The sequence below is a fragment of the Mustela putorius genome, unplaced genomic scaffold (genome assembly GCF_011764305.1).
Source record: "Mustela putorius furo isolate JIRA1106 unplaced genomic scaffold, ASM1176430v1.1 tig00001433_pilon_pilon_pilon, whole genome shotgun sequence".
In the NCBI taxonomy this organism is placed as follows: domain Eukaryota; kingdom Metazoa; phylum Chordata; class Mammalia; order Carnivora; family Mustelidae; genus Mustela; species Mustela putorius.
In genome coordinates this window covers 2,003,349-2,026,160 of record NW_025421741.1, presented here as the reverse complement: position 1 = coordinate 2,026,160, position 22,812 = coordinate 2,003,349, and the positions used below count along the sequence as shown (strand labels likewise).

The 22,812-nt window shown below is 52.7% G+C and overlaps 1 protein-coding gene across 17 annotated transcripts; it reads left to right on the top strand.

Moving 5' to 3' along the window:
- The first annotated feature begins 1,640 nt into the window (after positions 1 to 1,640).
- Positions 1,641 to 17,052, top strand: ZNF605 (zinc finger protein 605). Of its 17 annotated transcripts, none has more exons than XM_045087699.1 (9): positions 1,728 to 2,049; positions 2,485 to 2,615; positions 4,208 to 4,335; positions 4,445 to 4,556; positions 5,863 to 6,342; positions 9,314 to 9,442; positions 9,597 to 9,717; positions 9,947 to 10,102; positions 14,683 to 17,052. In XM_045087699.1, the coding sequence occupies exons 6-9, from the start codon at positions 9,353 to 9,355 to the stop codon at positions 16,476 to 16,478; spliced, it is 2,163 nt and encodes a 720-aa protein (XP_044943634.1). In that variant the 5' UTR covers positions 1,728 to 2,049; positions 2,485 to 2,615; positions 4,208 to 4,335; positions 4,445 to 4,556; positions 5,863 to 6,342; positions 9,314 to 9,352; the 3' UTR covers positions 16,479 to 17,052. The 17 variants fall into 17 exon arrangements, with proteins under 17 accessions (XP_044943637.1, XP_044943634.1, XP_044943640.1 ...); XM_045087705.1 differs by having other exon boundaries at positions 2,485 to 4,335; positions 5,863 to 5,954; positions 6,169 to 6,342; XM_045087703.1 differs by having other exon boundaries at positions 2,485 to 4,335; positions 5,863 to 6,052; positions 6,169 to 6,342.
- The last annotated feature ends 5,760 nt before the right edge of the window (positions 17,053 to 22,812 follow it).

The window sequence follows — 22,812 nt, the reverse complement described above, 5'->3', positions numbered from 1 at the left end:
GGGCCACCGGAGGCGGGGCCTTAGGCGGCTTGAAGCTGCAGGCAGCTCAGGACCCCCGGTGGCTGGAGGCTGCAGGCGGCGGCTCTGGGGGCCGCGGGAGGCAGGACCGCCGGAGGCAGGACCACTGGAGGTGGGACCGCTCACGGCGGTTAGAGCTCTTACAAGAGCTGTTACAGCTCCTCCACTCCGCCGACTCTTCGCTCCCGACGCAGCTCTCCTCCTGCTTTGCTAGCCTCGCAGCAACCTTTATGCAGTTGGTTGAGCCCCACCGCTATACAGGTGGCCAATCGGATCTCAATCCACCCTAGTGGACATACACATGCTGCACGACTGGACATCCCCACCCGGCCTGCCCCACCCCTACATCGGGGTCCACAAGCAAGTTCCTCTGGGAGGGGCAGGCCTTACGATCAGTCACTAGATTCTACCCCCGCAACTACTGTTACGCTGTACGTAAACCTTCTGCTATTTGAATAAAAACGTGAAAAAAATTGTGTACTTGAAAAAAGCCTTCTCTTTTAAAAACACACTCAACAGTTTGATCCAATTCGCTCAGGAAATCAACTAATTCATCCCGAAATTAGTACCCAAGTGAGTCGGGTGGAAAGTGACTACACACTTACGTGTCCATCTTGTTTTATTTATTTATGCGGGAGAGGGCGAGGGAGCTCAGAGCGGGGTGCGGGGCAGAGGGCGGCGCCAAGTGGGGCTGCGTCTGGGGACTCGGGGGTCAGGACCTGGGCCAAAGGAGAGGCTTCACCGACGGGGCCCCGGGCGCCCGGAGCCTGTCCTGTAAGTCCGACCGCGAGCAGACCGCGTGCAGGGGCGGACTCGTCCCCAACGGAGCCGCGAGGAACACTCGGGACGAGCAGGCCGCGGAGCAGCGCGTTTCCCAAGCAGCGGCGTCGACCAGCCGTCGACCCCGGACCGGAGCCGGCCTGGCGCGAGCCGCATTACGGCCCGCGGCCCGGGCGGCCTCGCGCGGGACCGGGGCGCAGGACGGCAGGGCGCGTCGGGCGACCTCCGGAGGGCGCCCTCCCCGTCGGACAGAAACTGCTAGCGGGAGCTTATTCTGTTTCCGTTTGTTTAAACGGGCTCGTCGCGGGGCGCCCGGACGCCTGGGGCGCTCCGTGGGACGAGCCGCCGCCTTCGGCTCGGGTCGTGATCCCGGGCGCCGGGATCGAGCCCCGCGCCGCGCGGAGCCTGCTTCCCCCTCTCCGCCTGCCCGTGTCTCTGTCAAATCGATAAAATCTTTAAAAACAAAGCAACACGGGCTGCTCGCGAGGCTTCCGCTGTCCGGTCCCGCGACTCCTCTTCCCTCCCCACAGTGACACGTTCCCCAACCCTCGCGGCCGTGTTCTCACTCCGTCTGTCGGCGCTGTGGGCGGCACGTCCCCGGACCTGCCGACACCACGCGCGCAGGGCTTCGACCTGGCCCGGACGACCGGCCGGACACAGCTTCCCCGGACCCGCCGACACGCGCCCCCGCGCATGCTCCGGGCGGCGCAGCCCACGGGCCCGGGGGCCCCGACGGAGGAAGCCCCAGGGCGCGCGGAGAGCCCGACAACCGGAAACCGCCGACCTGCCGTCCGCAGACGCCCGCCGCGGAGCCCTCTGGGAGATGTAGTTCGGGGCGAGCCGCACTCTGGGAAATGGAGTTCCGCGCTCGCCCTTCCGCCGTCGGCCGCGTGAGTCCCGCCGCTGTGGGCCGGAGCCGAAGGGTGTGTGCGGCGGGGGCGGGGCGGCGAGGCTGCGCGGCTGGTGCGGCCTCGGTGTCCGTGCGGGCCCCGCGCTGACCCCGGAGCACGCGCCCGCTGGCTCCGGAGCCGGGTGCGAGGAGGACCGGGAGTAGGCGGGGCACGGTCCCGCGGCGCAGGCGCGGGTCCCTGCTGGGCGGGGCGGGGCGTGGGGGCGGCGCGGTCCGGGGACCGCGTTTGGGGGGCTGGGGGTGCTAGGGACGGGGCGGGGGTGTGGGGGGCCGTCTGCGGGCGCCGCGATGAGGACACCGGGGGAAGTCAGGAGCAGGGGCACCGGACGGCCCGAACACGGGTGTGTGTGCGAGGAGTCCGTGGGGGCCGGGGCCGGGGCCGGCGGGGGGCGTTAAGTGGTGGGGGAGGCCTCTGGGGTGTCTCTGTTGGGAGGGGCTGTGGACGGAGGCCTAGACTGGAGGGGTTGGCCGGGGCGGGGGCGCGGGAGCCTCCAGAGGCTGCGCTCCGGGCTGGGGAGAGGGTGTGTGCCGTCGGGGATGCGGCTGGAGGGCTCCTTGCGGGAAGAGCAGGGTGCTTGAGGTGCCTTTGCGTTGACAAGCGGTAAGGCCTTTGGGGGGGGCCTGCTTTGGGGTGTTTAGAGGGCTCAGGGTTGGTGGACCGAGGACTTCGTTGCCTGGAAGGCATGTTGGTTCCTGACACTTGGATTTCACCTGAGCCCTGGGCTTCTGGGGCGCAGGAAGGTTGAAAGGTCTCCCCCCGCCCCCGTGTGTTCCAGGGAGGAGCGCGCTGCAGAGGACCCCGAAACACATGCCCCCTTGTTGGCTTATGACAAGGCCAGATACCCGTCCTCCAGACTCTCGTCCTGTGCCTCATCAGCGGCCAGCGGACTGGAGTGCCGGCTGATGGGTCAGGACAGAACCCGTGGGCTTGACAACGGGTCTGGGTGCACGCTGCTGGGTGGCCTGTTGGGGGTTGTGAGTAAGCAGACAGTGGGGTAGGAATTGGAGGTACCAGCCCATCGGTGTTTATACAGAGCTGGTGGCCCTTTCGGGTGTTGATTAGGAGGACTGTGGGGGTGTTCGGGAGTGCTGGGGGAGATTAGAAAATAGGGTATGGTGGAAGTGAATGGTTGGGGCAGTGTATGCTTAAGCATTGGGAGTCCCTTGAGTGTGGTGATGGAGGCTGGCGAGGCTGAGGGGCTTGGAGAACAGTGACGGGGCACTTTAGGGTGAGTGGACGGGCTACTGTACGAAGGAGGACTTGGGATTCTGTGATGCGGATTTCACGGACTCCGCTTCTAGTCGACGGATGGAGTAGACTGCCAAGGTTATTGGGTAGGAATGTGGGGGTCCAATGTGGGGGTCCAGTGATGGCTTTCGTGGGGTCAGTGTTGAGAAACTGGTGGGAATCGGCGATGACGGGCTGACCTTGGCTGGGGCTTGGGGCCGAGTGAGGAAGAGCCTGCAATGGTCAGGAATGGAGGGTCCTGTGGGAGTGGGGCTGGGGAGCGACCTCGGATTTCATTGATGGATGCACTCCTGGGCCACTTGGGGGTGATGATGGGGGTTTTGCTAGAGGAGTCACTGTGGATGTGGATGTGTAAGTGAAGATCCTGAGGGACCGCCTGCAAGGTCAGCCGTCGGTCCTGGTGGGGTGAGGGGCGAGTGGGGTGAGTGACAGTGGGGCTTGTGGCACTCGGTGGCTGTGAGGTCTGGAGACTTGGGAGGGCTCTTAGTGGTCCGTGAAGGAGGGGCTGGAGAATTCTCAGGTGATCAGTGTGGGTAAGTGGGAGCCTCTGGGGGCTGAAGTTCTGTCTGGGGGCTGGAGGGCGAGGGGGTCCGGTCATTCTGGGGGCTTGTGTGTGATTGAGGCCCTCTTTGGTGATAGGGCCTGTGTGAGTTGTATTTGTGGGTTTGGGGGGGTCCGGGTGAGTTTTGGTCGCACACTGGCTCAGGCAGCACTTCCACATAGTGACTTCTGTTGAAAGACATTCTTTTTTGTTTTTTGTTTCTTCTCACCCCGCACATCACATTGTTGATGTGTGACTGCTTCTTTTACTGGAATAGTTCCTTGTTTAAGTGTTCTCGGTGACCCCGTGGGCCGTACGGTCCTCCCCCTTGCTGGCTCAGTCCCGTGCCCTCCTCCATCCCTGAAGCATCTTAGCTGCGTCTGGCTCCAGCCCTCTGCGTGTAGTGCGCCGTGATGGGCATGGTCTTCCCACAGCCTTCCGCTTCCTGCTCACGGTCTGCACGGGGTGGGCGCTTTGCTGACTGAGCTGCGGAGGGTTCTCGAGCATGTGGTGTTGGAGGGGCCGGTGTTCCGGCTGTGCTCTGGTCAGCTGCCCTGGGGCAGAACCCAGCAGTTGGCTAACCTCCGGGCATAATTTTCATTTGTGGCTGACTTTTCTCTATATCCACTGGGACATTGGAGACCCCCTCCCCGTGCGTGAACGAAACACAGCCTTTGGACAAAGAGCTCTTGCTGTCCATCTTCTACAGGTGCTATAAACTCTCCGTTCAGCTTATTTTCTGGAAAGGTGCCCACTGCCCTGTCCACCACGTTCAGTCTTCCTCGCTAGCCCGTCAGCCTGTGGACACGGTGCTCAACGGCTGTTCCTAGACCCCAGGTACAGACCAGCAGTTCTGGACAAACCTCCAGCAGGATTGCTAGGAGAGGTAGAATTTGTCCCTCTTGTCCCCAAGTTGGGTGCTATGATGTTGGACATTTCTTTTCAGGTATGTTCTTGGGAAGGAAATAACATCTTGGTGTGATTTCACACCTCTGGCTCTTGTCCCCTCTCTGTGAATGTAAGTGACGTGGTCCATGAGCAGTGAAGGAATTCACGGTGTAAGTATGTGTATGTGTCAAGATGTCGTATTTATTTATTTTTAAAGATTTTATTTTATTTATTAGTAGAGTGAGAGAGACAGAGAACACAGGGAGGCAGATTGGCAGGCGGAGGCAGAGGGAGAAGCAAGCTCCCCGCGGAGCAAGGGACTCGATCCTAGGACACTAGGATCATGACCTGAGTCGAGGGCAGCTGCTTGACCGACTGAGCCACCCAGGCGTCCCGTATTTTTTGTTTATTATACTTAGCTGAAATCTTGGTTTTATTTTTTCCAATAATTCTGCCTAAGATACCTTTACGTAGCTTGCATTCTCTTAAAAAGTTCTTAGAATAGCAGTAGTACTTGGTTCTTTGGCCTCTTGGGGAAATAATGAAAATCCAAATCAGCCAACCCAAAAGTCTCTTCACAAAAGTGGAAGAAAAAGAAAAGCAGTTTTCTTGTTGCGTAAAAATTAAACCTGAAACAAGACTGCACTGAGCTCTGCAGGCAGCGCACTGAAGAGATCACGGAGGCGGAGAGAATCTCACTATTCTCTGTAGCCAGGCCGGCACACCTGTTACACACACGTTCTCAAGGTCAAGGATAATTTGTTACATGCAGCTCATACTGCATTTTCCAGTACTTGAGGTGGCCATTGTGTTAGCCTTTTGCCTTTGTCCAAAGGAAAAATCGCCTTCTCATATCTTCGTGATAAGAGGTAGTTTTACACCCCGGGTGGGTGGGGGGAGCAGGTGCCAAAGTCGGGCACTTGGATAGGGTCCTGCCCTTCCTGAGATTGGGAAATAGGGGCCGATCCTCCTGGATGACATCAAAGGGATAGCTCCCGGCCCTTAGGAAAGACATACTGGGGGATAAACCAGACCAGGCTTACTAGCTTTAGGTAAGATTTACATACTTTTCCAAGGGGCAGAGAACGAATGTACAATTACGGGTTTTCTAAAGTACTTTTTTGAGTAGAAGTCACAGGAGTCTCCCTTTCTTTTTTCTTTTTCTTTTTTTTAAGATTTTATTTATTTATTTGACAGAGATTGAGAGAGAGCACAAGCAGGCAGAGCAGAAGGCTGAGGGAGAGGGAGAAGCAGGCTCCCCACCCAGCAGGGAGCCCAATGCAGGACTCGATCCCAGGACCCTGGGATCATGACCTGAGCCAAAGGCAGAGGCTTAACCCACTGAGCCACCCAGGCGCCCCAATAAAGTCTTTAAAAAAAAAAGAAAAACAGCTTTATTTAAAAAAAAAGAAAGGGAAAGAAAGTTGCATCTTACTCTGTAGCACCAGTACTAGTAACTTCATGTCATTGTTCCAGAAAATACTGCTGCACAGTGAGTGAGCCGGGGTTCTGTTTGCGGAGAGCGTCTTGGTGTGGTGATCCTTCTCTACGCACGTCTGGCGGCACCGGTGGGGCGCGTGGATGGAATCTGGCATTGGCGGGCAGGAGCCAGGGGCTGCAGAGTGCAGGCTGGTGCAGACCTGGCCTGATGCAGGCTTGCCAGGAGGTCCTCTCGCATCTGATTCTTACCCTGCAGCCCTGATTCAAGTTGTTTGATTTCCCAGTAAGAGAGAACCCAGATTAATGACATCATATAAGATAAAATTCCCACTGCATCTCCAGGCCATGACTGAGGAGCAAGAGAACTCATGTGAGATGCGACGGAGGAGGCTTCGGGACTAGGGGTGTCCTCTCAGTTTACAGACATTTGACCGGGGGCCTCTGCAGAGCAGCAGGACGGGAGGAGTCGCAGAACGGAGCCGATTTTCCAAGCCGCAGAAAATGTTCAAGTCCCAGGTGAGTTCTTTGTTCTCCAACAGTCTTCTTCCATAGGCGTGACAAGGCTTATAGGAAAGCTCTTAAATACAGTTAAACCATGATCAGAAACATGAGCTTGGGAATGGCGGTGTCCGAGAACAAGGTGGATTATGGAATCATACGAAGTCTTCAGTGGAAGCACGGATCTGTGGGAAACGAGGTACGTTGTTGCCAGAGGTGAGCCGCAGGCTGTCCTCAGTCCGAGTGCAGATGGGGAGGGAAGTGCAGGTAGCGCTGGTACGTGCTTTCCTCGGACAAAAGGCAGACTACCTACTCAGTGCAGCTGACGTTTGCAGATGATGGCTTCCAGCGAAGACGTCTGGCGCGTTGTTCATGTGGGTGATAAGTGGACAAAGTCCTGAACAGTTGCCCTGGGAGGCATAAACCCTGCGGTCGATGAGCTTACTTCCTAGACTGTTCCTTACAGAGTTCCTCAGTGTGAACGAAGGGCTTGAATCTGAAGTAAAATTCAGAACTCAGAGTTCGGTACAGGACGGAACCAGTGGGCCTGGACCACCCGTCTTACCTATGTTCTAGCATTAGGAGAGAAACCTAAGTCACCTGGCAGAACTGATCATTACAAATAACCTTCAAATGGCCCCATAAATATTCACTCAGTTGTAAATTTGATACTTTTTAGGTAGAAGTGTTTTTGCATCTTTTGGTAAAAGCTGAGCATGGAGGTATGTACCTTTAGGTCTTTTTACTTTTTGACTTAACAGAGTGTCACGATGGTTGAGGCACACACATCAGCGCGATCCCAGAGGACACATGGTCTCCTGGAAACAGAAGTTATAGAGGGGACCCCAGGCGGGGCCTGCTTTAGTCCAAGTTAGGTTAACACGGCCCCCAGTGGGGGCGCTTCTGCCCTGCGGTTTTTAGTCCGTCTGGGTAATGTGGTTGTAGAGGGACTGCTGGGGGCATTTCCTTCCAAGTCAGTTTGTCCATGACCGCAGGTCATTAGTCCAGACTTCGTTAGATGTGGGCAGCATCTGGGCGTGTTTGGCCTGCGGAGCGCAGGAGCGCAGTCCGTCCTCGCCGTCTCCCGGTCACGTCTTTGGTGGTTCAGCCGTTGGTCTACTCGAGAGTCTCCAAAAGGCAGCCCTGAGAGTTGTTTCTTTTGGTTTTTGTCCTCTCCAGTAGGAGAAAGCTTTCAGGAACAAGTCCAAAAAACAAAGGCCATCCATGACCTTCTCCAGCACCATGCTTCCCTGGGTGCTAGGTTTATTTTTTAATTTTTTTAAGATTTTATTTATTTGACAGATCACAAGTAGGCAGAGAGACAGGCAGAGAGATTTTCTTCTCTCTTCTTCTCTCTTCTCTCTTCTTCAGAGGTGCCCCTGATTTTTTTTTTTTTTTTTTAAAGTTGACCATGTGTTCAGATCTGGCATCATGCGGGTTTTTTCCTAGAGCTTTTTACTTTTATGTTTTCCCTTTAGGCCTGTGATCCATTTTGAATTTTTTATATAAGGTGTGAGGTCTGTGTTGAGGTTTATTCTTTTGCTTATGGGTATGCCATTGTGCTAGTATCGTTTTTCTTTCTTTCTTTTTTTTTTTAAGATTTTATTTATTTATTTGACAGAGAGAGATCACAAGTAGGCGGAGAGGCAGGCAGAGAGAGAGGAGGAAGCAGGCTCCCTGCCGAGCAGAGAGCCTGATGCGGGACTCGATCCCAGGACCCTGAGATCATGACCTGAGCTGAAGGCAGAGGCTTTAACCCACTGAGCCGCCCAGGCGCCCTAGCATCGTTTTTCAAAAACACTCCTTTCTTTGTGGAACCCTTTTTCACAATTAGTTGAGCATACCTGGGGGGTGTAATTGTAAGCTGTCTGTTCTGTTCGCTTGTCTGTGTACTTATCCCTTGCCTAACAGTAGGTTGTCCTGACTGTTGTGGCTTTATAGGAGGCTGTGAGGTCAGGTAGGGGGAGTCCCACAACGTTCTTCGTCCACACTGGTTTCACCTTGTAGCTCCTTTGCCTTTTGTCCCAAAACCCTCTCCATACTTGTTTTATGGCCTCTGTAACACCTTCTTTCCTGGCCTGAAAAGACCGGAAAGTTTTAAAAGCGTGCTTTTTATTCTACTCGTCTGCATATTTTGGCACCATTTGCCGTTCAGGGAGCTCCAGCCACTCCCTGTATGTGTTCCAGAAGATACGGGGAGGACCGCTAGTTCTTAGCACGTGGGTGCAGACGCAGGGGGAGGAGCGTGTGGGAGATGGGGATGTTGTCAACATTGGTGTTGGCAGTAGCTATAAAACAGGACTGTCACTTAGTGGGTGGGCACCAGGCGTGCTAGAGGTCTGACGCTGCATGGGACTCGGCTAAGAATTGTCCCCACATACCAGTGGCACCTTCTTTGGGAAGCACTGTGCTTATTTAAACACAACGTATTCCAATTTCTTTTCTTTTTTTTTTAAGGTTTTAATTTATTTTTCAGAGAGAGGAAGCACTGTAGGGGGAGGGGCAGGCAGAGTGAGAAGCAGGCTCCCCGCGGAGCAAGGAGCCCCATGCGGCACTTGATCCCACAACCCTGGGATCATGACCTGAGCCCAAAGTAGACACTCAACTCACTGAGCCACCACTGGGCCACCCAGGCATCCCAGAGTGAGAACACAGGCCCGGGGAGCGGCAGGCAGAGCGAGAAGCAGGGCCCTTGACACGGGATCACGACCTGAGCTGAAGGCAGATGCTTAACCAACTGAGCCACCCAGGCGTCCCCTATCCAGTTTCTTAACGGATAGGTGGGTGGGTAGATGAGTGAATTCAAAATGAAAAATGGCTCGATGACATTATTGTTTCTCTCAAAGTATAACGCAAGGTTAGGGTATCCTATGCGTTACCAATTGCTGTGTAACAAGTCCCCCAAACCTGTGGCTAATAGCACAGTTTCTCCCACAGCTTCTCTGGGTTAGAAGTCTGCCAGCGGAGCTCACATCTGGTTCCCTTACAGGGTGCAGCAGGGCAGTGAGCCCCTTCCAGGTGCAGTCACATGGGAGTTGGTCACCTCGGTGCCTTGGCACAGGCCGCTGGAGCCCCCCAGCCCCAGGGAGAGCAAGACAGGGCTCCCCAGAGGGCGTGGGTCAGTAAGGGCAATGCCCGTTCTGGAGGGGAGCGGGACCCCAAAGGGGACACGAGGAGTTCGAGATGGGCGAGGCCGCCTCCCTTGCTGGAGAAGAAGGCGTGTGTCCCACAGGAGCCCCTCCGCGGCTCTAACCGTGGTGACACTTTTCCAGATCTCGTTTGAGGATGTGGCTGTGGACTTCACCTCGGAGGAGTGGCAGCTCCTTAATCCTACTCAAAAGAGCTTGTACAGAGACGTGATGTTGGAGAACTACAGCAATCTGGTTTTCTTGGGTAAGCGTGTTCGTGTGTAAACCGTGTGGATCCACTACCTGGGGGGGCTCTCAGGTTTACTGACTTGGGGGTTAAGTTTCCGATGTCAAAGATTCTAATTTCTATGCCCACCTGACAGATTTTGGGCCACTTGCTTTGTCTTGTAGCCTCCGTAGTAAATCTCCTCCGTGTGGAAGAGTCTGTCAGCCCGAGGAGTCGGGTCCAAGTTGTCCGTGTTTCCAACTGACAGGTTATCAAATTATCAGACCTGATGCGGTTTTCAAGCCAGAGCCGGAAGAGCCGTGGGTCACAGAAGCAGCCCCGCGTCGGGCCGCGGCAGGTGAGAGGCACTCGTGTGCGGGGCGTCCGGTGCCCGCTGGATCACGGCTTTCTGACGAGAGCTGGGGTATGATGTTTTGAAGAGTTATTTGGAAATGTTATTTGTAAAAACTGTTTGAAGTTCCTGCGTCTTTCGAGTTGGCTCGGGCTGGGGACCTGAGTGCTTCCTGCGTTTTAACGAGCGCTCCGGCCCGGTCTGCACGGCGGGCTGTGTCCTCTTGCGTGGAGCTGGTGGCCACACGTTCCCCCTGCCCCCCCCGCCGCACGAGCCGGTGGCCGGCATGGCGGACCTTGCTTTCCGGGACAAGGGTCCTCTCTCAGCCTCCTCGGCTCCTTCCTCCTCTCCTGCACCCCCACTCCGCAGGGCGGGCCTCCTGCCTCCTCCTCAGGGCTCCTCCCGTCCTGTCGCAGGGCGCCCGCCGGTCCTCTGTTAGTGTTCTTTTCTGCCTCTCGTTGTCACATTTCTGTCTTGAACCCAAAGGGAGTGGAAGGGGAATCCGTGCATATAGAGCAAAACCCGAGCACCGGGAGCCTGGTGGGGAGGCCCCGCTCTCTCCCTCGTCCGCGCGGGCGGCTCCCGGGCACCTTGCGGTGCCTCGATGTCCCTCTTCCCCAGGCTCCTCAGTGACCCGCCAAGAGTCTGCTGGGTTTAACCCCGTGGGCTGGGTTAAATGTATTCATGACATTTCTGTGGAAGAACCTCACGGAAGGGCAACGTCTCATCCATTCTTCTTTGTTTTCAATTCCTGGGCCCTGAAGTCAGGGCTGCCTCCCTTAGAACTAGTGTCTTCACACATTTCATACATTTTTCTCCGCACGTGAGCCTCATACCCTTGCCATGGAGACCCGGTGTTGCTGCTCCGTCGGAGCCCTCTCTCCCCCGGCGAGAGCGACTCGCAGCCTCTCGGAGATCTCTGGCCACTCAGTGTTGTATTTGAGGAGCCCTGGCCCTGGTCAGGGGTTACCTGGAGTTTTTCACCAGTTTTTAACCATGAGGTCATAACAATTTTCCCCCCACGTATTAAGATGGCAGGTGACTCACTCTCCTCTCCTCCCCGTAGAACTTACGGTGCGATGATGATTCAGTGTCTCACTAGTGGAGTGTTGTGGGGCCAGGTAAGGCGGGGCCTTTCTTCTTTCTATCCGTTGGTGCAGCGGTCTTCACCTCCCAGTGTCTCGGCTCACCCTAGGAAGTACGTCACGTGACTGAGGTCGAGGTACCGTTCCCAGGGGTGATTCGGTCCGGGTATGTGTTCCTCAGAAAATACTGTGTGCGAAGGTAGATGTTTGTGTTCACCCTTAGTTTAGAATCACCGCTGTCCTGTGGGACGAAAGGAACCAAGTGAAAGGGTCATGACGCAGCCTTGCAGGAGCAGGGGTTTTTAACGCAGAAGGAAATGCAGAACTATTTATTCGTCACTCAGTATTTGAACAGAAAGTGTCTATGTTAAAATGCAGGGTTCTTTATGAAGATTCCTGATACAGGAAGGAAGCGCGTTAGAAGCGCAGTCGTGAGTGCACAGGGTCCTCCGCGTACTGAGGCCTCGCTCCCTGCCTGCGCTGGGGCACGTCTGCGCTGGGGCACGTCGGTGAGAAGTACAGACCCCTCCCTGCCCTCAGGTCTGCATTCTAGTGGGGGACACAGAAGTAGTGACTGCCTGTTTGATAAGTGCTAGAAAGGAAATAAGCAGGAGATTGTTATGACGCCCTTGAAATGATGTTTACACTTGAATGAGCCACATTGAAAGCTGGGAAGAGCGCGCCAAAAATAGGAGCAGCCATGGGGCGCCAGGGGGGCTATGTCGTTAAGCGTTCGGCTGGGGTCGTGATCTCAGGGTCCCGGGGTTGAGCCCTGCATTGGGCTCCTTGCTCGGCGGGAAGCCTGCTTCTCCCTATCCCACTCCGCTGGTATGTGTTCCTTCTCTCGCTGTGTCTCTGTCAAATAAATAAAATCTTAAAAAAAAAAAAAAAGAGAGAAGGAGCAGCCATTGCACAGGTCTGGAGGCAGAAGAGGCCTTTGGGATCAGAGGGGTGCGGAGGAGTTCAGTGCGGCTGAGCAGCGGCGAGCGAGCGCACGCGAGAGGAAGGCAGAGCGGTTGGAAGAGACGCGCGTGTTGGCGCATTTGAGCCACGGTAAAAGCTTGCATTTACCAGAGGGTTTGGGGTTTTTTTTTTTTTTTAAGATTTTATTCATTTGACAGAGAGAAAGATCACAGTTGGCAGAAAGACAGGCAGAGAGAGAGGGGGAAGCAGGCTCCCCGCCGAGCAGAGCCCAATGTGGGGCTTGATCCCAGAACCCTGAGATAATGACCTGAGCCGAAGGCAGCGGCTTTAACCCACTGAGCCACCCAGGCACCCTTTAAAGGGTTGTGTTTTTTTTTTTTTAAGCAAGGGGGTAAAAAGCTTAATCACGTTTTCTAATTTGCTCGCTGGCTCTCTGGAAACTAGAATTGAGGGGGAGCAAGGCTGGAAGAAGGAATATTAGTTTGAAAACAGAAGTGAAATGCAGGCAGTGTGGACCAGAGTGCGGCAGAAAGAAGTGGGTTCACCCGTGCCTGGCCCTGCGTAATGCCTGTAACCTACACACTCGCTTTCCAGAATGACAAGATTTTTATTTCCTTTCCTTTCCTTTTTTTTTTTTTTTAAAGATTTTATTTATTCATCAGAGAGAGAGAGGGAGAAAGAGCAAGCACAGGCAGACGGAATGGCAGGCAGAGGCAGAGGGAGAAGCAGGCTCCTTGCCGAGCAAGGAGCCCAATGTGGGACTCGATACCAGGACGCTGGGATCATGACCTGAGCCGAAGGCAGATGCTTAACCAACTGAGCCACCCAGGCGTCCCTCCTTTCCTTTTTTTCTTTTCTTTTTTTTTTTTAGGAGAGAGAGTGGGGGTGGGGTGCAGAGGAGAGGAAGAGAGAGGGAGAAACGTGGTCCCGGGCAGACTCCCCGCTGAGCACAGAGCCCGGCAGAGGGTCAGATCCCAGGACCCCGAGATTGTGCTCTGAGCTGGAACCAAGAGTTGGACGTTCAACTGACTGAGTCCCCCAGTGCACCAAGATTTTGTAATTCTTTTTTTTTTTTTAAGATTTTATTCATTTATTTGACAGAGAGAGAAATGACAAGTAGGCATAGAGGCAGGCATTGAGAGAGGAGGAAGCAGTTTCCCCGCTGAGCAGAGAACCTGATGCGGGGCTTGATCCCAGGACCCTGAGATCATGACCTGAGCCGAAGGCAGAGGCTTAACATGCTGAGCCAGCCAGGTGCCCCAAGATTTTTAAATTCTTAAATATGTTTTGTTACAGTTGAACTCCTTAAGTATTATTTTATGTTATTTATTAACTTGTATATATATAAAATTTTATTTCTCGTTTTGATTTTAATTTAAAATTTTCATTTCTTTACTCAGATTTCATGAAACTATTTTTTATAAACACTTCAGGGGGACTTCACACTTAGATGTCTACGTATGACTCTTGCTTTTGATCTCCAAACTTTTTCTCAGTCTTTTTCATCTCAATGAATAGTATCAATATCTCTACTCACTTAAGCTCCAAACACTGGGTCCTTATATTCTCTATATCAGCAGCTCTAGTTGGTCCTTTTTCTGAAATTCTGATATGTCTGAGAATTAGGTAAGTCTCTACCCCACGCGCACACGCACACACAAACTCATGCAGAAAAGAAGTATTTGCCTTATATTTGAGTTCTTGCAAAATCTTTTGACTTGCAGAGTACCTCCTGAGAATATTGGCTCACAATTACTAGTAAAGATTATCATAAGGTAACAGACTTTCACTTTAAAATAGCCGATAAATGACCATGTTGTGGAAACCACAAAGAGTTGTACTTACTGGGTCCTGAAGAGTCTGTCCTAATGTGCTATGCACAGGCTTCTTGTGGTTTGGAATGATTTGCACAGGTGGATTACATATAGATTCATTATAGATTACAGATTGAGTTAAAATGTCAAAAAAAAAAAAAAACAACCAAAAACACTGGCTAGCAAGAAGGAGCCTTTATGGGGAAGTCAGTGATGGCGGCGTTTCGGGCGACAGCCTTGAACCAGAATGTTCTTCAGCTGTGACGATCATACAGGAACCTGTTTCTTGTCTTTTGAATGACACTCAATAGCCTGTGTCTGCTCTGTATTCAGTATTTCTGCCTTCGTAGCACTCAGCAGTGTGCCAGTCCTTTTCCGTGTGCGGGCTGTTCAGTGATGCCGTCCCGGGGGGCCCCTGGTGTGGGCGTGCTGGCCCGTGCTCTTCCTTGTCTTCCCTCTGGACGGACAGCAGATAATCACATTAGTGATTAATAGTCTCTCCAGCGTTTGAGTATAAATCGCTCATGGTCGCTGCTCCTTGAGTGGATTTCATCTTTTCTCATTTAAAAATTCATGTTTCTAAGCCCTTGTAACTTTTAAATGTTTTCATTTCTGTTTAAACTTTTTTTTTAGGCTTTTATTTAAATTCCAGTTAGTTAACATACGGTGTCTGTCAGAATTTCTAGAGTCCAGTAAGTAGATATTATATTTGGGAGGGTTTTTGTGTTTTGTTTTGTTTTAATTGGGATCCTAGGCTCATTTCAGTTTTATTCAACGAGTATAATCATTGGGAGATTTACACAGTATGATTCATTTGTTTCCTTTTTAGAAGAAGTCTGGCTAGATAACAGTCTCAAAATGTGGCACCAGGATAATCAAGACAAGCTTAGAAGTGTGGAGAGAGGCCATGAATATGATGTTTTTAGGAAAATATTTCATTCAAGCATTAACTTTGTTCATTTAGCAATGAGACCCCATAAATGTGGCTCAGGTGAAAAAAGTTTGAAACATCCTTTTGAGTTTCTTATTCCAAAAAATAACCGTGGAAGAAAGAAACCTGATGAGCTCAATAAGAAATACTTATTGTATATCAAAGCTGATAGAACCCATGGTGGAGAGCCATACTGTGATTGCAGTAAATGTAGGAAGGCTAGCCGGACGGGGTCATGGCCCCGTGCAAACCACAGAACACACACAGGAGTCCACTTGTGCATGGACTGCGGCAGCGTTTTCAATAAGAAGTCACAGCTCATTGTCCACCAGCGGACGCACACGGGAGAGAAGCCCTACGGCTGCAGCGACTGCGGGAAAGCCTTCTCCCAGAAGTCCTTGCTCACTATTCATCAGAGGACGCATTCGGGAGAAAAACCCTACGGGTGTGGAGAATGCCAGAAAGCTTTCAGTAGGAAGTCCCTGCTCATTTTACACCAGAGGACGCACACGGGAGAGAAGCCCTACGGCTGCGGCGACTGCGGGAAAGCCTTCAGCAGGAAGTCGCAGCTCAAGAGACATCAGAGAACCCACACGGTAGAGAAGCCCTACGGCTGCAGCGACTGTGGGAAGGCCTTCTCCCAGAAGTTCAAGCTCATTACCCACCAGAGAACTCACACTGGGGAGAAGCCCTATAACTGCAGTGATTGTGGGAAAGCCTTCTTCTGGAAGTCACAGCTGATTACGCATCAGAGGACTCACACAGGCAAGAAACCGTATGCCTGTACCGAGTGCACAAAAGCCTTCAGCAGGAACTCACTGCTCATCAGGCATCAGAGGATCCACACGGGGGAGAAGCCCTACGAGTGTGGTGAGTGTGGCGAAGCCTTCATCAGAAAACCGCAGCTCATCAAGCACCAACTGACGCACACAGGAGAGAAGAACTATCAGTGCGGTGACTGTGAGGAGGCGTTCTTTAAGAAGTCAGAGCTACTCCGCCATCAGAAGACTCACTTGGGGGAGAAACCCTACGGATGTGTTGAATGTGGAAAAACCTTCTTTGGGAAGTCGCAGCTCCTAACACATCAGAGAACTCACACTGGTGAGAAACCGTATGAATGCGGTGAGTGTGGGAAGGCCTTCACCCAGAAGTCCAGCCTGATTTCACACCAGAGGACACACACAGGGGAGAAGCCCTATGAGTGCACGCAGTGTGGGAAGACCTTCAGTGAAAAGTCAAGCCTCATTCATCACCAGAGAACCCACACTGGAGAGAAACCCTTCGAATGTAGTGAGTGTAGGAAAGCTTTTGCCTGGAAGCCACAGCTTCTTAGGCATCAGAGAATTCATACAGGGGAGAAACCCTATGAATGCGGTGAGTGTGGGAAAGCCTTTGTTCAGAAAGTGCAGCTCATTAAGCATCAGAGAAATCACACAGGAGAGAAAACCTACGGGTGCAGTGAGTGTGCGAAAGCCTTCTTTGAGAAGGCACAGCTCGTTATCCATCAGAGAATTCACACAGGGGAGAGACCCTATCAATGTGGTGAATGTGGGAAGGCTTTCACTAGAAAGTCTCACCTTATGAGGCATCAGCGAATTCACACGGGAGACAAATACTCCGGGTGCGGTGAGTGTGGGACCACCTTCCGCAGGGAGTCACAGCTCACGCTTCACCAGAGGACTCACGCACTCTAGAAACGGCGTGGTGCCGTGAACATGGGAAATCTGGCGTCCGATGTCGCCTTTTGACATGTCCAAGGACACACGCATGGGAGCAACCCCGTCAGTGCACTGGGAAGGCAGGTCTCACCCAATTCAGAGAGGGAATTTGTTTAAGTAGACAGTGTAAGGGAGCCTTCTCCCGGAACACACAGCTTCTCACCCATTGATGACTTAACGTGGAAGTCTTAGCAGTATCGTGTAGCAGACCCTGTAGTCAGAAGTGACAGCTCATTGTTAGAGGACCTACACTCGAGGGGAAACTGGACTGCTGTAAAAACCAAGCGAGAGGTTTCATCAAGAAAGGGTAACTCACAGTACACTAGAGGTTATATACACAAAGGAAATGCTGAATCGTCTGGACTGGAGATTTCCGTATGGAGGAGAGGTCCTAATGGGAAGAATTTTTATAAGCACGATCTATTGAAAGAATTCTATAACGTGTTTGTTGTATATAAGTTGTTATGAAAATGGTTATTTTAAAATGGTAGATGTGGGCACCTGGGTGGCTCAGTGGGTTAAGCCGCTGCCTTCGGCTCAGGTCATGATCTCGGGATCCTGGGATCGAGTCCCGCATCGGGCTCTCTGCTCAGCAGGGAGCCTGCTTCCTCCTCTCTCTCTCTCTGCCTGCCTCTCTGCCTACTTGTGATTTCTCTCTGTCAAATAAATAAATAAAATCTTTAAAAAAAAAAAAAAATAAATAAAAAAATAAAATGGTAGATGTGTTTTAAGTATGAAAACTTCTGCTTTCTGCTGTGTTGGTCCGGCAAGAACCAGATTGACTCCCCTGCCTTCAGCAGCTAGAAACGGTAAAATGTATGTGGAAGAATGGTTTAGAGACCGATGGCAAGCAGGTGTCTGTGATCCCCAGCAGACCATGGACAGAGTGAGGTGCGCTCCCAGGCTGCCGTTCCGGGAAGGGAACACATGCGGTCTTGTCGAAGAGAGCTGCTGACTTGGCCTTTGGAGAGGCCAGAGTAGCTAGAATTTATAGGGAGAGGAGAGGAGAGAGCTTTCTAGAGAGAGGGCTGCAGAAACCTACAAGGAGTCCCCTTGAGTCTTTTGGCTTAGCGCTGATTGGCATGTGTGTGAAAGGAAAAGTCGCGCTGGAAAGCAGGAGGCTGAACAGCTCCCAGAAATCAGTGCCAGGCTGGGAGTAAAGTTCCCGCCAGCTGGAGTGGAAACCACTCTGAACACGTGCGGCATCAGGTAGGATTCCCAGCAGACTATGATCTTGTGAAGGAACTAACCCTAGATTCAGAGCTGCTCTGGACCCACAATGTCTGGCATCCAGAAACTTCCTGACACGCAAAGAAACTATGAGAATACGACTTGTGGCCAGGACAAAAATGAGCCTGTAGAAGAGACATAGAAGAGACTGAAGCAGTTGACATTGGATAAGGGTGTTCGACTAGCTTTTATGAGTTAGAGGAAAACATGAACATGATAAGACCTGAAGTGGAAGGTGTATTTTCAAAACCCCAAGTGGAACTCCTCAGGATGAAAACAGTGGTAATCTGAAAATTAAAAACAAAAACCAAACAAACAAAAAAACCCACACCAATAACCAATAACCCAACTCTGGATGGAATTAAGAACAGATGAGACACAGAAGAAGAAAAATCGATGAATTTAAGTAAGAATTAAAAAAAAACTGTCCAGGGCGCCTGGGTGGCTCAGTGGGTTAAACCGCTGCCTTCATCTCAGGTCATGATCTCAGGGCCCTGGGATCGAGTCCCGCATCGGGCTCTCTGCTCAGCAGGGAGCCTGCTTCCCTCTCTCTCTCTCTCTGCCTGCCTCTCCGCCTACTTGTGATTTCTGTCAAATAAATAAAATCTTAAAAAAAAAAAAAAAAAACAAAAAAAAACTGTCCAACTGATGTACAGAGGAAGAAAGCCTGGGAGAAGAGAGGACGGGTCCATTGTAGTGGGAGGGGGGTCCTAGCAGGAGCGGGGGGAGGGGGAAGAGAAGGAACACGGGAGCTGAGTAAGTGCCAGCTGAAATTGTTACCCATGGGATGAAAAGTGTCACTGCACATATTCAAGGAGTTCAGAGAACCCCAAACAAGACACACAAAAACCCCTAACGGACATCATAGATGGAAGAAGAATGGTTATAAAGCACCTCGGGACAGACAGGGCGCGCTCGCAGAGCAGAGTACGTCGGCTCGTGGGCAGGTGCCGCTCGACGACGTCGGATGACTGAGGGAAGAATAAAGCCCCCGCACCCTGGTGTTTGTTACCCATCAAGAAGACCTCTCAGAAATGAAAGCAAAAGAAGAGGCTGTAGGCGTAGCTCCAGGAAAATTAAAGTAAGTCTGGGGGCCGCAGGAAAGGAATGCTGGCTGGAAGTGTGGATCTACAGGAAGAAACGAAGAGTTCTGGGAGTGCTGAATATGTGGTAAATATAATAGATTTTTTTTCTCATTTTAAAATGTTTTAAAAAGGTAATCCATTGTTTAAAGCCAAATACTGACAGTGTGTCGTGGGTTATGATCTATGTAGAAGTATATGACAAAAACAACACTTTGGATGAACTTTCCAAAGTAGTCGGATTGATTACGTCCTCCGAGTCCAAAGCCTGCTTCCCCAGGGTTCAGGGTGCCTCGGATCCGTAGCAGCTGCGCACGAGCGGCCCGTGTGATGGACTGGCATGGGTGCGGCGCCTCCCCGCCCTCCTCTCTGCTCTGCACCCCAGGGGCTGTCCCTCTAGGGTTCCTACTGAAGTGTGAACGCGGGAGATGGTAGATCCCCCGTGGGAGGAGAGAGGCTGGACCCTGCCTTCCCTCCACCGCCTCCCTTTCCCGGACCTTGGTTCTGGCAGAGTCTGTTGCCGTAGGGCCCGGCTCCTGCGGGGCGGCCCTCCTTTGGGGCTGGAGACTCTCCCTTCTCAGCTCCTACCTCCCGCTCCTTGCCCTTCACGTGCCTCACCATCCCTGGCCATCCCTGGCTGGCGTCCTTACTTCCGAACCCGCTATCTGTGAATAGTCGCTCAGTTAAATGCGCTGGAGTTAAAATTTGGAGCGCACCACTTGGTTTCTGTGCCGTGGTAAGGTTGAGCACTTAACAGCACTTTGAGTGCCAGTTACTGGTGCGTGTGCCTCACAGGGCACAGACTGACATCTGTCAAGATTCCCCACATGAAATGCCAGTGTTTTCTCTCTTTTTTTAAACCATTCCACAGAAATTATAACGAGTAACAAAGTGTTTTGTGTTTTTGTTTTGTTTTGCTGCAAATGTCCGTGGCCGCACAGATTGTCGTCTGCTGCGTGTGCAGTGCTCTTGCACTTATTACTAACCCTTCTTCAGCAATAGAAGCCAAAACTCTTACGAAGTCTTATGCTACCTCTGGATTAGCCAAGCAATTTACAGAAACACATTGGCGTTTATGTTCAATATGTATGGACGAGAAAAAAGGATAGCTGGGTCCTGAGTGAGGCGGAAAGGAATGGTGCCTCACAGACCCCAGGATCTCCTTTAGAAACACTGCTGGGCATACCCTCATTCCGTATTCTGCTGCTTCTCTGTATAATTCACGTAATCTGTAACCCATGGACAAGATTTCCATGCCAGTAAGAATTGCCACAGAAGGTCTCTAAAGTCTCCACACCAGTGCCCACCACCAGGACGACGGTCTGGAGAAGTCAGAGTCAGGTTGAAGCGGGCGGCCTTCGAGCCTGGACGCGGCAGCCCCGTCCGTTGTCACTTGACAGATAGCTCTTTTTTTTTTTTTTTTTTTTTTTAAAGATTTTATTTATTTATTTGACAGAGAGAAATCACAAGTAGATGGAGAGGCAGGCAGAGAGAGAGAGGGAGGGAAGCAGGCTCCCTGCCGAGCAGAGAGCCCGATGCGGGACTCGATCCCAGGACCCTGAGATCATGACCTGAGCCGAAGGCAGCGGCTTAACCCACTGAGCCACCCAGGCGCCCTTGACAGATAGCTCTTAGGAAGTTCGCCTTTCTGCACCCTCTCTCACCTGGCCCTCTTCTCTTGGTTCCCCAGGCGGCTTTTGAAGAGAAATAATTGCCCTCAGGCTACACAGCTGCATTTTCTCTCCGGGTGCGTTTGCGTTTCGGTATGCATTTTGAACTTTTCATGCAGGTCTTCCGTTTTGTGTAACCCCGAAAGACGCCATTCACAATGTAGCCTGTGCCAATAAACTTGTGTATTTCTCTGGTCCTGTCGTTAAAGAATTACCTAGCCAATGAAATCAATGTTTCAAGGTGTGGACATGTTTGGAACACAGCACTGTGACAGTTAACTGTAACGGCTTCTCTGTAACAGGACTGTGTACTCTCTGTGTGACAGCAAAATGGTTTCCACCAGCACAGCTCTCCCCGGGTCCCCTGTATTTGTCACTTAGTGAAGGGAAAGGCCACGCTCACTCTCAGCGTAGAAGACTTTATCTCATGATGCGTGTCTGCAGCTGAGAAGCAGGCCGTGTAACATCACGTGACCAGCTCACGGGCATGACCGGTAACTAAGTTACACGGTCCCGCATGTGTGGATCTGGTGATGCTGTCCGGTCATTGTTTTATTTCCTTCATGGGGTCTGGGCACTTGAGATGAGCTGTTGCTCCTTGTAGCCAGACTTGACGTCCTGTTGCTCCTTGTAGCCAGACTTGACGTCTTGTCTTGTCGTAGAGATTGTTACTTTGAGAACATGAAGATGAAGTAAACCAGGGACCACCAACTGTATTGAATCCCGAAATCACTATGCTCAGGTATTTTACAACACCTACGTCATCAGCAGTGCCCAGCAAGGAGAGTGTAGCTGCAGAAGCAGTCACCGGTAAGGTGGAAGAAGAATGCAAACAAAGTGGCATTTGTAGTTTGAGGTTCTCACTTAAAGCCTTGCTCATTCCTGTCATTAAAATGTATTAACACATCAGGCTCAGCTTCACGAGAAGATGGGGAAGCAGATTAACTGCTACGTTAGGGGGGCATGTAAACCATGGACTTGCTACCCCTGTAGCCATGAGCTGGCAGGGTGGGTGTATCTCCAAACCGTGGTGTCACAGGCCAGCCCTGTGTGGGTGAGCGAGTGTACATACTTCTCTCTGGTGTGAGTTTGCACAGAGCAGAATGTGGGGACAGGGCACCTGAGCTCTGGGCCAGCTGTGCTTCCCATACAAGGATGGGGCAGACCGCTGAGGAAGAAGGTGGGGCTGCTGGCGGGTCTCCACTGACTGGTACCCCTAGAGAGCAGGGGCGCCCCAGGGAGCTGTGCTAGCTCACACCTATTGCCCACACTTCTCTGTGCTGTATTGGAAAAGAAAGTCTCTGTACCTCTACGTTTACTGAGTAAACGGCTCAACGAATCAGTACGCGTGAGCGTGATCATTGGTGACCGTGACCTCTAGCTTCTCTTCGCTGGGAATCCAAACCGAGTCTGAGCTCTGGCCAGCTTCCAACACGCTTACCGTCCACACACACCTGAAACGTGCGGAGAAAAGCACCTCCCGGTTCACCCGGCGGCCAGTGGTCCGCCTGGCTGGGGTCTGGTCTGTGCAGAAGAGCGGCCTGCGTTCTTGCAGACTACACCGGAGACTCCCCTAATCCCTTGAAGCCTGAGTAGAACGCGGGCAGTCAGCTCTACCCCAGCACAACCTGTGAGAGCGTGGAGGTGGGGTGTGCGCATTCCGGGTCGGATGTCCCCCACTCGGAATCCCCACTGGACAGACGGGCAGCGTCCGGCCCTGCGGCTGGGGGCGCAGACCAACGCCCTTGGCCGGTGCTCTGCCCACAGGAGACGCAGTTGTCCCTGGATCCCTTTCCTGTCCTTCTGTCTTCTTAAGTGATGTCCACCCCGGACATGGGGCCTAAACTCACAACCCAGAGATCAAGGGGGCCGGGCTCACCCGCTGAGCTGGGCAGGTGCCCCAGGTTCCTTCCTGTCTTCACGCCCTCCGCCCCCACCCCAGAGCCCTGATGTGTTCAGTACCCGAGTGCGGGGTTAAGGCTGATGCTTCTGCCCGCGAGAGCTTCCGGTGGGAGAAGCTGCAGCATTCGTTCTGCGCACCCCGGGCTCTCGGAAAACCGACGGGGCTGGCGGCGAGCCCGCCGCAGAGCCCTCTGGGAGATGGAGTTCTGGGGCGAGAGGCACCCTGGGAAATGGAGTTCTGCGCGCGCCCTTCCGCGGTCCGCGGTGAGGCTCTCGGCGCGCGGGCCCCAGCGGGAGGGGCGGGGCGGGGCGGGGCGGAGGGGGCGGGGCGGGGCTCGGCGTCCCCGCGGCCTCGTGGGGACAGCGTTCGGGGCCGGTGCAGTGTGGGGCGGTCCGTGGGGACCGGAGATGCCGAGGGGCGGAGGA

Excerpts from the sequence above, each read along its gene's own strand:
- ZNF605 (XM_045087696.1), top strand. The coding sequence starts at position 6,422 with ATGATCAGAAACATGAGCTTGGGAATGGCGGTGTCCGAGAACAAGGTG. Across the intron at positions 6,524-9,596 it reads ACGGATCTGTGGGAAACGAG|ATCTCGTTTGAGGATGTGGC; the intron begins GTACGTTGTTGC and ends ACACTTTTCCAG. Across the intron at positions 10,103-14,682 it reads GCTTTCTGACGAGAGCTGGG|AAGAAGTCTGGCTAGATAAC; the intron begins GTATGATGTTTT and ends TTTCCTTTTTAG.